General features: G+C 35.9%; 1 protein-coding gene across 1 annotated transcript in view; it reads left to right on the top strand.

Moving 5' to 3' along the window:
• The first annotated feature begins 697 nt into the window (after positions 1 to 697).
• Sdhaf3 (succinate dehydrogenase complex assembly factor 3) overlaps positions 698 to 14,250 on the top strand; it is a 51,696-nt gene continuing 38,143 nt past the window's right edge. The window contains exon 1 of the mRNA XM_078040384.1: positions 698 to 962. Coding sequence (XP_077896510.1) covers positions 789 to 962 — 174 coding nt within the window. The 5' untranslated portion in view covers positions 698 to 788. The remainder of the gene's footprint in view (positions 963 to 14,250) is intronic.

Below are 14,250 nucleotides of genomic sequence, written 5' to 3'. Positions count from 1 at the left end.
GGGGAAGAATGAGGACAAGGAGCTACCAGCTTTGGAAACCAGTTACACTTTCCGTATCACCTTTGTAAAAGGTGGAACTCTTTAAACCTCTTGATTCCAGTTTTCATCCCAGATTCTTTAGCCAGAATCACCAGGACGTTGGAAACACTACCTTTAAAACTCCTCCCAAGATTCTTCCACAGCCAACTTGGGCTAACAAAACTTGAGGGCTTAATATGTAACCTGTTGGTTACATATGACGCGCTCAAGCGCAGCACTGTGCAGTGCGCGTGGGCCGTTGGGCTAGTGGAGGAAAAGATGAATCCTACTTTAATTCAGGAATACCCTTAAGAAACCTTAAGTGGCTTGGGTTAACCTCGGTACGGGAAGGCTTTTTGGAGTAGCCTGATTTTACAAAGTTTTTCTCAGACCTTTAAAAATAAGGAAAGAACAAACATGAAAAAAAAAGATAGTGGGGTGGTACGGAGAGAGAGGTGACAACCGCACGCTCCAGATTCTGGTTCCTCGCCTCTCTCCGCGCGACACAACGCGGGAGAACTAACCCTGAAGCGCAGACGCTACTACACGAAAGTTATGCCTCTACCAGCAAGGAGCCGGCCCGTTTTCCGTACGCAGCAAACCTCGAGTTTCCGGAAGGACCAGATTCAGGAGCGGACCAAACCGGATGGAGGTCATGTGCGCCCGCCTTTTCCCGCCCTCTTTCTGGTTCACCCAGAGGCAATTTCTCAGGGGGGCGGGGTCGCGACGACCTTTTGCGCAGGCGCAGCCGGCGGTCCACTCGTGATGAAATGCCTGGAACGCACGTCTCTCGTGTCCGTAGCTTATATAGGCGGATCTTGCAACTACACCGGGTTCTGCCCCCGGACCTTAAATCTCTGGGTGACCAGTACGTGAAGGACGAATTTAGGAGACATAAGACCGTTGGTTCTGACGAGGCCCAGCGTTTCTTGCAGGAATGGGAGGCAAGTGACGCCCCCTTTTCTTCGCCTCGGTTTGGGGTTTCCTTAAGTGGTGTTCCCGTTTGTCCCTTTCAGAGTCCGCATGTCCCAGCTCGTGCCCAGTAACCCATACAGATTAAACAGGGGGCATTCTACACTTGATAAAGCTGCATCCTGAGCCCTCCGGTTCCTGGCTGGAGCAGATTCAGTGTGTCTAACTCGGTTCAGCCTTTTGAGTTCTTGCAGATACTAGTTGTCCAAGAGGTGAGGGTGGAGGTCATAAAATTGACTAAATCACCGTCAAACGCTCAGAGGGCTTGCCGGCTTCGGTCCGCTCCACTGCCTTTGCAGGTAGCAAACGCCTGTTAATAAGTTAATGGTTATTTCATAACAGTCTCCACACCTAGAGGTTTGTTTTCCTGATCTATTACTTTTTAAATCTCAGGGTCTTAGTGAATTTCTTACTCGATACAGAAATCAGATAAAGGACTGTTAAGGATTATTAGTGGTGAAGGAGGAAAATGCTGGTCGGAGTTAAGCAAGGTGGAAGTTGGTTTCTTTAGGCTCTCCAGTCATGAGTCACGTGGCTTTGTTACTTTACTCTTGTGCCCAGTCTTGAGCAGACACATGCATTAGGGATTAGTGACTTTATTTTCTGAACGAAGGAAAAAAAAATATTTAAAATTTTTCGTGGGTTGGGGGCCCTACAGGATTTCCTCTTCTTACTGGTAAATATTAAGAAATGAATGGATTTGGAGATTAGAGTACGTCTCAGGTATTTGAAAGCATGGTAGAGGTGAGTTTTAATGTCTAAAAAGTTGATGGCTGAAGAGATGACTGAATTGGGCTTTAAAAAAAAATCATAGAGCTTATACTAGGGTAAACATGGAGCTTCTTCACTGAATTCCAGTATTGATTGTTGAACCATTAAAGTTTTAAAGACGGACATTTAGATTAATTGTGACATTTAGAAAGTTCATAAAAATCATGGTGTAGTTGATATAATTTGTTTGCCTGAAGCCAGGGAAGTTTAATATTTTAAGTGCAGACCACTTTCTTTTAATAAGGTAATTTGCTCTTGGAGGCAGAACTAGATTCAGATTCAGGCTTGGATATTATTAAAAGTCAGATCATTTAATTTTTCTAGTCTTTTATCCCTCACCTGTAAAGTAATAGTATTTATAGTATGCATCTGAAAATTAGTGTATGTTCCACTAAGAATGTATTCCACTAAGCTACATCCTACCCTTGTTGCCGACTTTTAACTTTTTAAAAAGTATTTAAAAGCGCTTAGAATATTATTAATTACACTGAAACTATTATATATTTAAGGTGTTTGTTAAGTGACCTCTTTTAAGTGAGTTCTGTTTGTGGATAGACAGGAGAGTTTGGTTCTGTGCTGGGAAGAAATGAGGTTACTTTTAGAAGTCATAGTTGGAAATTTTTAGGGAAAATGTAGGAAAGAGTGGGAACTTAGAAGCTAAGGGAAGAGAGGGTGTAAGAAAAGAACTGAGTAAATTGTTGAACAACCTAGGAAGCTTGGTAGGAATTTAGCTTTTTTTGTTTTTAACTCTTTTGCAATAATTTTAGACAAGGTACAGAGATAATATGGAGTTCCCATACATCTGTACCCTGCTTCTCTTTCTGGTAACATATCACCAAGGTATGTTTATCAAAACCAAGAAATTTAACAGTATTATAATATTATTAATTATACATATTTTGCCAAGATTTCCATAAATGTTTTTATTCTGTCCAGGGTTCAATCTGGATCCATGTTGCATTTAGTCATCTTTTCTCCTTAATCTCTTCCAATCTGTGACAGTTGATCATTTTTTTTTCCTATCTTTCACTACCTCAACACTCTTTTGAAAAAAGTACTAGCCTTTTACGTTGTAGAATGTTTCTCATTTTGAGTTTTTTTGATGTTTATTCATGATCATGGGATTGATGTTATCCATTATTGAGAATACTATAGGAATGAAGTATCCTCAACACTTCAGAAGGTACATATCAACATGACATTATTGGTAACGGTGATTAACTTGGTTAAGATGGTATCTGCCAGGTGTCCCATTGTTAATACTGTGGTTTAGATAAGGTTTGAGTGTGTCCTCTAAAGGTTCATATGCTTGATGCTTGGTCCCCACTGTGATGATGTATAGAGGTTCTAGAACCTTGAAGAGGTGGGGCCTAGTGGGAAGTAATTAGCTCACTAGGAGCATCACCCATGAAAATGATTAATATAGTTTTTTTTTTTGGTACTTGGATTAAACTCAGGGGCATTCAACCACTGAGCCACATCCCTAACCCTATTTTTGTATTTTATTTAGAGACATGGTCTCACTGAGTTGCTAAGCATCTCGCCATTGCTGAGGCTGGCTTTGAACTTGGGATCTTACTGACTCAGCCTCCTGAGCTGCTAGTATTACAGGCGTGCACCACCTTGCCCAGCTTCATTCATATTAATACAATTCTTGTTAGGACACTAGTTAGTTCCTGTGAGAATGGGTTGTTATAAAAATAGTGAACCTGGCTCTTAAATCTTTCTTGTGTCCTGTCTGCTTGTGATCTCACACATTCTTCCACCATGATGCTATCTGCCATGTTGTGATATAGTCAGAAGACCCTCATTCTTGGACTTCCAAAACACGGAGCTAAATAAATCTCTTTTTTCTTTATGCATTACCCAGCATTAGGTATTTTATTATAGTAACAAAAAAATGGATTAAGACTGTTTGTATTTTTTTTGTAATTAACATATATTTTAGGACAGAGACTTAGAAACTAAGTTCTCCTTTAACTTGACCAGCTATTTTTAGTGTTCATTGAAGAATTTTGCCTGTGTCCACTAAGCTATTTCCTATCCCTGTTGCAGGCTTTTAACTATGCTGTGTGGAATTTGGCCTCTCGGATTCTTTCATATACTTCTAAAATTAATTTTGGACCTGAATGAATTCTGAATTTGTTTTGAATCATGAGCAAAGTTGGGTATGAGTACCACTGGATAAAAGAAAAGGGGAAGGTCAAGAGTGCTATTTGAGATCATGGAAAACAGGCATATCTCAGAAAGAATTCAGCTGGAGAAGTTTCTGTTTCAGGACCACTTGGAGGAAAGTGATGGAAAGTATTTTATTTCATCTTAAGAGTAAACATGTAAATCTGTATTTACAGAGAAAATTCTGAATTTATATAATTTCTTAAGAGAAAAAAATTGAAAGTTTAGGAAGAGATGTTTCTGATTTGTTAAGATAATGTTTGATAACTGGTTTATAAAATGTTCATTATAATCTTAATCCCAAGTCTTTTAGGAGGCAAGAAGTAGAATTGTGTTGGTAGATCAGGGTCTTATGGCATTTTAAAGTAATGACTTTGTTCATTTTATGAAAAATAGCTGATTTAGATAATGCTTTTAATTTCTCTGTCTACTATTTATTTTATAGGGACTCAGAATAAGAGTTAAGATTAAATAGTAAATAAAATATGTTGGTGAGAGAATGTGAGACAGCAAAAAGTAGTGTGCTTTCTATAGCTATTCGAGAGCCATACATTTAATTTTCCTTTTTCTATCCCACTTATTTATGCAGATTGCCTTCATGCCTGGCTTCTCTTGCTTTTCCTAAATATTTGCCTTGCACAGTATCTGGTGGGGAATGTTTATAAGTAGAAATTCTGTTTCTGAAAAAAAGTAAAAAGGCTTAAGCATTCTGCAAAAGTGTTAATCACTTTCTATCGCCAGGAATGTGGTAGGCATATTATGGGGCACAAAAATAAACAGTTAATATATTTTACTTTCACAGTTTTCAAAGTTTTGTAGTGTAGAATAGGCAGTTATAACACAGTATCAAAGAATGTCTGTTAAATGCTATGGGAGCAAGGAGGAATGAAGATGAAGGCAACATAGATGATTGAGCTGAGCACTGACCTAGTCAGTTACTGTGTCAAGAATAGGACTTTAGTAGAGCTGGCTGCCATGTGTGATTAAGTTGCATGTCACATATATTTAGAGTTTCTTTAACTTAGTATAATTAGAGTTGGATGGGTATTTTTCTAATTTTTGTAATTGTATGCCTCTTATACCTAATTTGGGGACCTCATTTTGTTGATTTTGAACATTCTGATTTAAAGTTTGTATTTTAGCTTGTGGGAGAAAAGGAATGAATTACCTCTCTGTTTAGTAAATTGATTCTATGTTTGGAGAATATATTTACTTAGCATGAGTGGGTCACTTGAGTACCTCTTAGTTGTATTGTTTATTCTGTATGTTACTTACAGCTTTTTGTTTGTTTGTTTTGGTTTATTGAATGGTGATGGTTTATTGAATGGATCTGTCACACGTATATTTTCTATATCAAGGTATGAACTTTTAAAAGATTTTAGAACTATTGTGGTGCTTAATTAGTGGCCTAAAAAGGAATAAAATGATAATAGGGAAGATATGAAATAGTATATTCTTGCAACATAAAATGTGTTTTAGTCTTTTTGTTGTTATAATGAAATACCTAGGGGTGGGTAACTTTATAAAGAAAAGAGGTTTATCTAAATCAATGTATTATGCCAGCATTGACTGGTGTCTGGTGAGGACTTCATGGTGGATGAAATTACAATGGTGGGAACATGTTTGGGAGGGAGAGATCACATCGGGACAGGAAGCCAGAGAAGTCAGGGTTTGGAGTTACTCTCATAACAGCTAGCTCTTAAAAGAACCAACTCAAGTTCCCGGGAGAACTACCTTAATCACTTCCAAGGGCAGTGCCCCCCAGTGACCTGAGAACCTTCCAGTAGGACTCATCTCTTAAAGGTCCTGCCACCTCTTATAGAAACATCTATATTTGTGTATGTATGTATACAACATGCAGTCTTACACATTTGAAGTTTTTGTTCAGAATTTGTACAGAAGAATAATATTAATTTTACTTGTTCAACTATTTTATGTAACAGTTTATGGCTGCTTAATGCAAATGAGAAATACAACTGAAGTTTTATATCAGAAATATTAGAATTGATTGTAGGTTCATTTTACTCTGTTAAACTCTTTTTCTTTTCTTTTTGTTTTTCAGTTAATATACACTTCAAATTTTTTTCTCCCTAATACTGAACTATATCTCCATTCCCATCAACTTTTTGGAAAATATCAATAATATGTGCATATGATTTAAAAATTAGTGTAGAAGAGCTTATAATACAGAGCTGTATATTCTTTTCTGAATTTTAATTTATCTCTTGTAGGGACATTCTTTATTTTAGTCTTGTTTCAGATGTCTTGTGAATTTTGGTTATTTGTTCATATTTTTTTTATTTTTTTAATTTGTTTTAATTAGTTACACATGACAGTACAATGATCTTGACATATCATACATTTGAATCAGATGAGATATAATATCTCATTTTTCTGAAGTTACAGGTTGCAGAATCACATTGGTCATGCATTCACATATATACACACAGTAATAATAATGTCTGTTTCATTCTACTATCCTTCCTATCCCCCCAATCACTCCCCTCCCCTCCTATCACTTCTCTCTACCTAGAGTAAAGCTATTCTTTTTTTCCTCACATCTTCATACGTGTATTTTTTATAACAACGAGGTCTCCTTTCACCATCCATGCAATTCCCTTTTTTTCCTCCCTTTCCCTCCCACCCTTCTTCCCTATGTAGAGGTAATCTTCTTCCCATGCTCTTCCTCTCTTCCCCATTTTGAGTCACCCCCCTTATATCAGAGAAGACATTTGGCATTTGTTCTTTTGGGATTGGCTAACTTCACTTAGCATAATCTGCTCTAATGCCATCCATTTCCCTGCAAATGCCATGATCTTATTATTTTTTAGTGCTGAGTAATATTCCATTGTGGATATATGCCACATTTTTTTTTTATCCATTCATCCATTGAAGGGCATCTAGGTTGGCTCCACAGTCTAGCTATTGTGAATTGTGCTGCTATAAACATTGATGTGGCTGTGTACCTGTAGTATGCTGTAACAAAATGAAATTGAATCCCTGTCTCTCAACATGCACAAAAGTTAACTCAAAATGGATCAAGGATCTAGGAATTGAAACAGAGACTCTGCGTCTAATAGAAGAAAAAGTAGTCCCTAATCTCCATCACGTGGGGCTAGGCCCCAATTTCCTTAATAAGACACCTATAGCACAAGAATTAAACCCAAAAATCAACAAATGGGATGAATTCAAACTAAAAAGTTTTTTTTTTCTCAGCAAGAGAAATAATATGTAGGGTGAATAAGGAGCCTACATTTTGGGAACAAATTTTTACCCCTCACACATCATATAGAGCTCTAATCTCTAAGGTATACAAAGAACTCAAAAAGCTAAACACCAAAAAAAAAACAAATAACCCAATCAATAAATGGGCCAAGGACCTGAATAGACACTTCTCAGAAGAGGACATACAATCAATCAACAAATATACGAAAAAATGCTCATCATCACTAGCAATCAGAGAAATGCATATTAAAACTACTCGAAGATACCATCTTACTCCAGTAAGAATGGCAGCCATTATGAAGTCAAACAACAAGTGCTGTCGAGGATTCGAGGGGAAAGTATACTCATACACTGCTGATGGGACTGCAAATTGGTGTAGCCAATTTGGAAAGCAGTATGGAGATTCCTTGGAAAGCTGGGAATGGAACCATCATTTGTCCCAGCTATTCCTCTTCTCAGACTAAACCCAAAAGACCTAAAAACATCTGTTCATATTTATGAGTGCAGCAATAGGAAATGAAAACTCCCACATAGGTAGGTGTGGTTGATTAGGAAGTTACTTTTTGGTTACATAGTTTCAATTAACCTAATTTCTATTTGCTTTTCTCTTCAGAGTTCTTTATTTATCTGGTGTTCCTTCAGTTGGTTCTGGTGGTTTGTCTTTCTCTTCAGCTACATTCTCCTTTATATCCTTGTTCTGTGGCTTCCCGTGTCTACCTGCTTCATTACTTATATTCTTTTGCCTGCTTTTTATCTTCAGAAATTTTCTGAAGTCTCTTAGCTGCTAATGGCTCTGTTCTTGTTCCTTTAGTCATTATGGATTACTCCTTTTAAAAATTCCTTCCCACCAGTGCAGTGGAGTTTTAGAAGAGAGAGCTGATAAGAAATAGACTCAATCACAGAATTTCTCCAGTCTGCCATTCTTTACCTAAAAACTCTAAATTCTTTTAAAGATGAAAAGTTCTATTGAAAAGAAGATGATAGTGGCTTATCATCTTGCTTCTTAGAACAAAAAAGCTTGTGTTTCTACTTCATGATAGGCTACTTAAGATTTTGGAAATTAATGTTTCAAACAAACTTTTGCAGTGTAAAATGATTGCATACTTTGTTTTGAATCTTGCTTCTTTACCAATTTGTCTATTTGATTCTTCATTTTTATAATTATTGCTGAGGGAAAGGGAAGCTTCTTAATGTTTTTTTTTAATTTTCTTTACTTCTAGTGTAGTGTCTTACAATGTTTAAAAATTATTTTATGTTTATTAGCATAAGGTGCTATTTGCCTTTCATTTCTGCTTCAAAGTTCTTTTTTCTTTCCAGCAACAAAAGGAGAATGGAAATTGCTGGGATATAACTGTTAGACTTTCATATTAATTAGGTACATATTTATTTTCTGTGTAATTGTCTGAAAGGTTTTTTTGGGCTTTAGTTGTCTTAGTAGAGAAAAATAATATTTTGCCCCTGAAATTACAGATGGATCAAAAAATTCTTTTACCCCTAAGATATGATTACACTGTGAGATTGTTCAACCTGTTGAATCAAATGGCTTAACCTACTTTATACTTTTTATTGACACCCTGATTTTCCCCTTTAATCTTTTCTGTTAGTTGTATGGGTATGTTAGTATAGCAATAGAATTGGTAAAAAATAAAAACAGTATATTTCATTTGTCTTTGAAATATAGTAACACATAATATAGCATTTACTACCTCCTGAATTTAAAAATAGTTAAAATATAAAGGCAAATGGAATATATTTGTGGCTAATAGAATATGTGATTGATAGCATTAATAATATAAAGAGAACTCATTTAGCTTGGTAGGGAAACACTAATAGCTTAAAAGAATGGACAAAAGGGCATCTACTAGTCTTTCTGTGATTTAGGTACAAAAATGTTAATTGCTATGCTGTGTGGATATAGTAAAAGTAAGAAAGTAAATGCAGTTTAGATATCCATTTATTGAAGAATGAAATTATAACAAAACCATATAATGGACAGGTTGTAGGCAGCTATTGGAAGTGCTATTTTAGAAGAATGAATGACACATAACACTGCTCATGATATAATTAAATGTAAACACTTAATCTTTGGGTGATAAGTTGAAGAATGATTTTAATTTTCTTCATTATAATTCAAGGTTTTCAGATTCTCTACAAAGATTACATGTTACTTTAGTAATTATAAGAAAGCCAGTAGAGTTATTTTTAAAATGCATTTGGGTTAGGTGCAGTGGTATATACCTGTAATCCCAGCTACTTGGGAGGCTGAGGTAAGAGGATTGCTGGTTCAAGGCCAGCCTGGTCAACTTAGCCAGACCCTGTTGCAAAAACAATAACAACAATAGCAGAAAACCAAAAAACACAGAAAGGGCTGGGGATATATATAGTTCAGTGGCAGAATAACCATCTGTTTATTCCTTGGCACTGAAAAAAAATCACAGTTTTGTACACTCAATATTTTTGTTGCCAGTCTTGTGTCACATAGAACTTGAGGCAGATACATTCAGAGCTAAATACTAGCACCTTATTAATATATTCCATGGGATGCTGAAGCAGGAGGATTGCAAGTTCAAGGTCAGCCTGGGCAATTTAGCCAGATCTTGTCTCAAAATTTAAAAAAAGTAGAAAGGGCTGGGATTGTAGCTCAGTAACCAAGCACCCTTCTGTTCAATCCTTGGGACTGAAAAAAAAAAAATTGCAGTCGGATATACTGAATATTTTTGTCACCAGTCTTGTCTCATAAAGGACTTGAGAGAAACATATTTAGAATCACATACCAGCAACCTTATTCATTTATTTCCTAATTTTCCCTTTACGTTTTATATTTTAGACTTGGTCTTTTGCATGTTTCATGAATGAAAACATGTATAGGATCAGAGTTAAACTTTACCTTACCATTAGTAGAAACATTTAGAATCCTAAGATTCTAAACTAAGATTAGAAGAGAACTATGATCATCTGGTGTCATTAAGGTCATTTTTCTGGTATAAGGTCTTTTTAAGTAGTATGGGGAATCTTCTCATGTTTAGTTTCTCAGAGGTCATACACATTCAGTGATTCTCCACTAAATCAGTTTGATAAAGACTTAATTTAAATGCTATTTTATAATTTTATTCTCTTCTACTGTAATTTATTTTTTTCATTTAGTTTTTTACCTTTTCTAAGTTATATTAGATTGAATGAGGATGACTGGTAGGATTGGTAGGGAAGATAAGTTAATTGTTGGCTTATCTTCTGATAGGTTAGTTAGGGAGGATGGAAGACAAGTAAACAGGCTCCTTTTGTGGCTTGGAAATCAGGAGATTTAGGAAAGATTTGAGGTAGATATTTGCCATCCTGGATTCTGGTTACAAGGCCTGGTAATCTTGATTTTGTAAGTCTGCACTTGGACTAACCAACATTCCCAAATATGATCAGATTCTTGCCATAGGACTTATGCTAATTAAATTTATGTAATACTGAAATATAAACCATAATACAAGTTTGTTTTTTCTTGCTGCCAGGGGAGAGGGAACTGATTAATAGAGCTGGCTTTCCTTTTCTAGCAGTCAGATATTTACATTCACTTCCAGGGGCCCTTTTTTCAGATATGACTTAGAATTCAGTGTTTTTTAGATTTTTCCAAAGGTAATGGGTATGTAGTGAATTTTAAGAAACACTCCAATGGGATCTAAGGTAGTATTCTGTAATTGTTAATATACCTTCAGAAAATATTTGTCTATTCACAAGTGAAGATTTCATGTCCATGTAGGTCATGCTTTACTGCCAAGTTTATCTTATTGAAAAAGAGCTTTTGCTTTTGAGAACTTTACAAAACTGCAAATAGTAGTGCACACCTGTAATCCCAGTGTCTTGGGAGGCTGAGACAGCAGGATCACGACTTCAAAGCCAGCCTCAGCAATGGTGAGGTGGTAAGCAACTCAGTAAGACCCTGTCCCTTAAAAAAAAAAAAAAAAAGAGAGAGATTGTGGATTTCTGTGAAGCTGTGAAGCTTTCCAGGAGACGAGTTAGTGCTTAGAAGTTTGCCTGGTAAACATGGAATTAAAATAATGACAAGTGGGTGGGCTTGAAAAAGTTTTCTTTAGGCCTCCCTGTGTCTGCAGAAGAAAACATCCCTTTAGTAATCATTTTTGTGGGTCCTCTAGCTTCATGTTCTTTTTTTCCTGGACAGTGCTAAGCACATATTAGCAAGTTTCTCCCCAATCCTTTATTTATGTTAACCACCTTCTTTCTCCTGATACAGCATCATCATCATCATCATCATCATCATCATCATCATCATCATCATACCTGTTAATAGATTAAGCTAAGTCTTCTTGGCCTAAGAGATTTCAAATTCATCTTATTGTGTACAAATTTAATTACCTTAATTCCCAAGGTAGGACTGTAATGCTTTATTTATAATTTTTTGCTCTTCTTGTCTCCTATACCACTATAACTTGAAGCATTTCTAAAGTATGTTTGTTTTCTAAGCTCTAAAACACAAAAATATTCACACTTTATTTGAATAAGTCTTAATGGTATGACTTATTTCCCTAAAAAACACTTTATTGTTATAAACATATAGAAAAAAACCAGAATATAATGTTTAAATACCAAATGTTTCTGAGCTTTGATACAGTGACTTCACTTTGCTGCTGCTGAACAGGTCTGTATTTAAAAACCTATCTCACGTAACTATATATAAAAAAAGGGCTCCATGGAAGTGAATGTAAATATCTGACTTCTAGAAAAGGAAAGCCAGCCTTCTTCATCAGTTCCCTCTCCCCTATCCCTTGCTGAGGTGTTCAGGCTGATGAAACTTGTGATTCTTCTGCCTAACTTGTGATTCTTTCTGCCTAATCAAAAAAAAAATCATATACTTTTCATATGACCTTTCCAAAGCTAAGAATGGTGGTAGGTGGCATAGCAGATACACATATACAAAAACAGCAGGAATCACATGAATGAGACAATACTTATCTATGGTCACAGCAGACACTGTGGACTGTGATTCCTCCAGAAGGCATCATACTTACTGCTTCACACTTCACACTTCCAAACTTGGTCCTTGTGGTTTGTCTGTGTTGCTTAATTTATTTTATAATTTATAGATACAGATATAAAATTAATAACTTTAGGATTTCTGGCCAATAACCATAGTTACACCACTTTAAAAGAAAAATCTGTGAGATCTTTAAATGCCTTTATAAGACTAAATGACAGATATGGAGTGAGAACTTATTATTATAGGATATCTGGAGTTATAGAAAACATTAATATAGTTTCAAAATGCTAAAACACCCTGGAATACCTCATGCAAATACCTGATATTTCTAGAGCACTTTTAGAAACTGCAATATGATCATTCTAATTTTGTAATTCACTCTTTTTATTTATTTAGGTACTGAGGACTGAACTCAGGGGTGCTTTACCACTGAGCTACATCACCAGTGCTTTTTATTTTTTATTTTGAGACAGGGTCTCCCTAAATTGCTCAGGCTAGTGTTGAACCTGTGATCCTCCTGTCTCAGGGTCTTAAGTCTTCAGGATTATAGGCATGTAGCACTGCACCCAACTTTAAGGAAATCTAACACCATCTCCTCAAAGAGATGTATTGTGGTATTTTCTCTACTTTGTGGAATTCACAGGGCAACAGATGCTCAGTTTTATTTCTTCATCATATCTCCTTTTCCAAACTCCTCTTTCTCCTCCCCCCTCTCCACCTCCCCCCATTCTCCTCCCTCTCTCCCTCCCCCTCCTCCTTCTTCTTCTTCTTCTTCCAAGCAACTTTTGCTATCCCTTTTGCACCATCAAATTTTTGTGAAGTGGCTACATATTTATCATATTTCTCTTTCAGTGTTACCATGTTATTATTGTAAGGCTGTTTTTTGCTGTCACTCACATTACTCCACATCTCACCCAGCTTGGAGGTCTTCAGTTGAAATGCCAGTGTTTGTGAATTTGTTCTTTAGATGGCATTCTGAACAGAACAGGAAGAAGTGAACCAGTATTGGTAGTTTAGGGTATTAGGATCCTTCTACCTGCTTCTCTTAGCTTGTCTAAAAGCTTCATTTCTGGATCATCACATTTGTATTTTCTTTTCCTAGCCATTGTCTTCCTCCTCACAGGATTTTCTTAGAAAACTGCAACAAATGAGGAATCTCTGGATTTTAATTTTTCCTGTACTTATTGCTTGCATGTACAAAGGAGGCAAAAGTAGCTTAGATTTCTTGGAGTCACCTTTACACATATTAACTCTGTTGTTTTCCAGTCACTGAAAAATATTTTCAGGACCAGGGATTGAACCCAGAGGCACTCTGCTACTGAGCTACATCCCCAACATCAGTATATTATATTATTTTTGAGACAGGGTCTTACTGAGGTGCTCAGGCTGACTGAACTTGTGATTCTTCTGCCTAAGTATCTGAGTAACTGGGATTATAGAAGTGAGCCACCATACCTGCCTCCTGAATATATTTTAAAATAATTTAGTAGGTTGGTGATTATGAGAATAGTTATTAAATATACATTTCAATGCCATTTTCAGCTATGGTATTTAATCCATTAGTTTAATTTACTATATTTGTCAAGATTTTAGGACAAAGACTAATAATAGGAATTCTTGGAAGATTGGTACCCTTTTAACTAACTTTATACTTGAGTATATTTCTGAAAATTTGTTTATAAACTGATTTTTTAAAAATGTAATTATGTTTTAAGCATACTGGCAAACTTACTATTTAAAGGAATTCTTTTTTTGGATCCTTTGTAAAGTGAATAATCAGCCCATAATTTGTTTCTTTGTGTAAAACTGCATTTGCATACATCAAATTTGTTTTAAATAGGCTATGCCTACAAGTGTTGATGCATGTGTCTAAAAAGAAGAAAATTTAATTTCTGTTTGATGTGAAGAACAAATTCACTTTTGATAAGTGAGACATACCAGATTATTTTATCTTCATTCTTTTCAACTAAATGCCATCAAAATGTGCTTAACACCCTAAATTAAAGGAGTGGCAAGACTTCGTATATTTAGATCGAGCCATGGTATATTTTTGTAATTTATCTTCTTAGCAGGCTTAGTGTGAAGTTATGAAAAGTTTGAAAAGT

Source organism: Ictidomys tridecemlineatus, chromosome 2 (assembly GCF_052094955.1).
Source record: "Ictidomys tridecemlineatus isolate mIctTri1 chromosome 2, mIctTri1.hap1, whole genome shotgun sequence".
NCBI lineage: Eukaryota > Metazoa > Chordata > Mammalia > Rodentia > Sciuridae > Ictidomys > Ictidomys tridecemlineatus.
The sequence above is the reverse complement of the archived record's forward strand: the minus strand, read 5'-3'. Positions and strand labels throughout refer to the sequence as shown.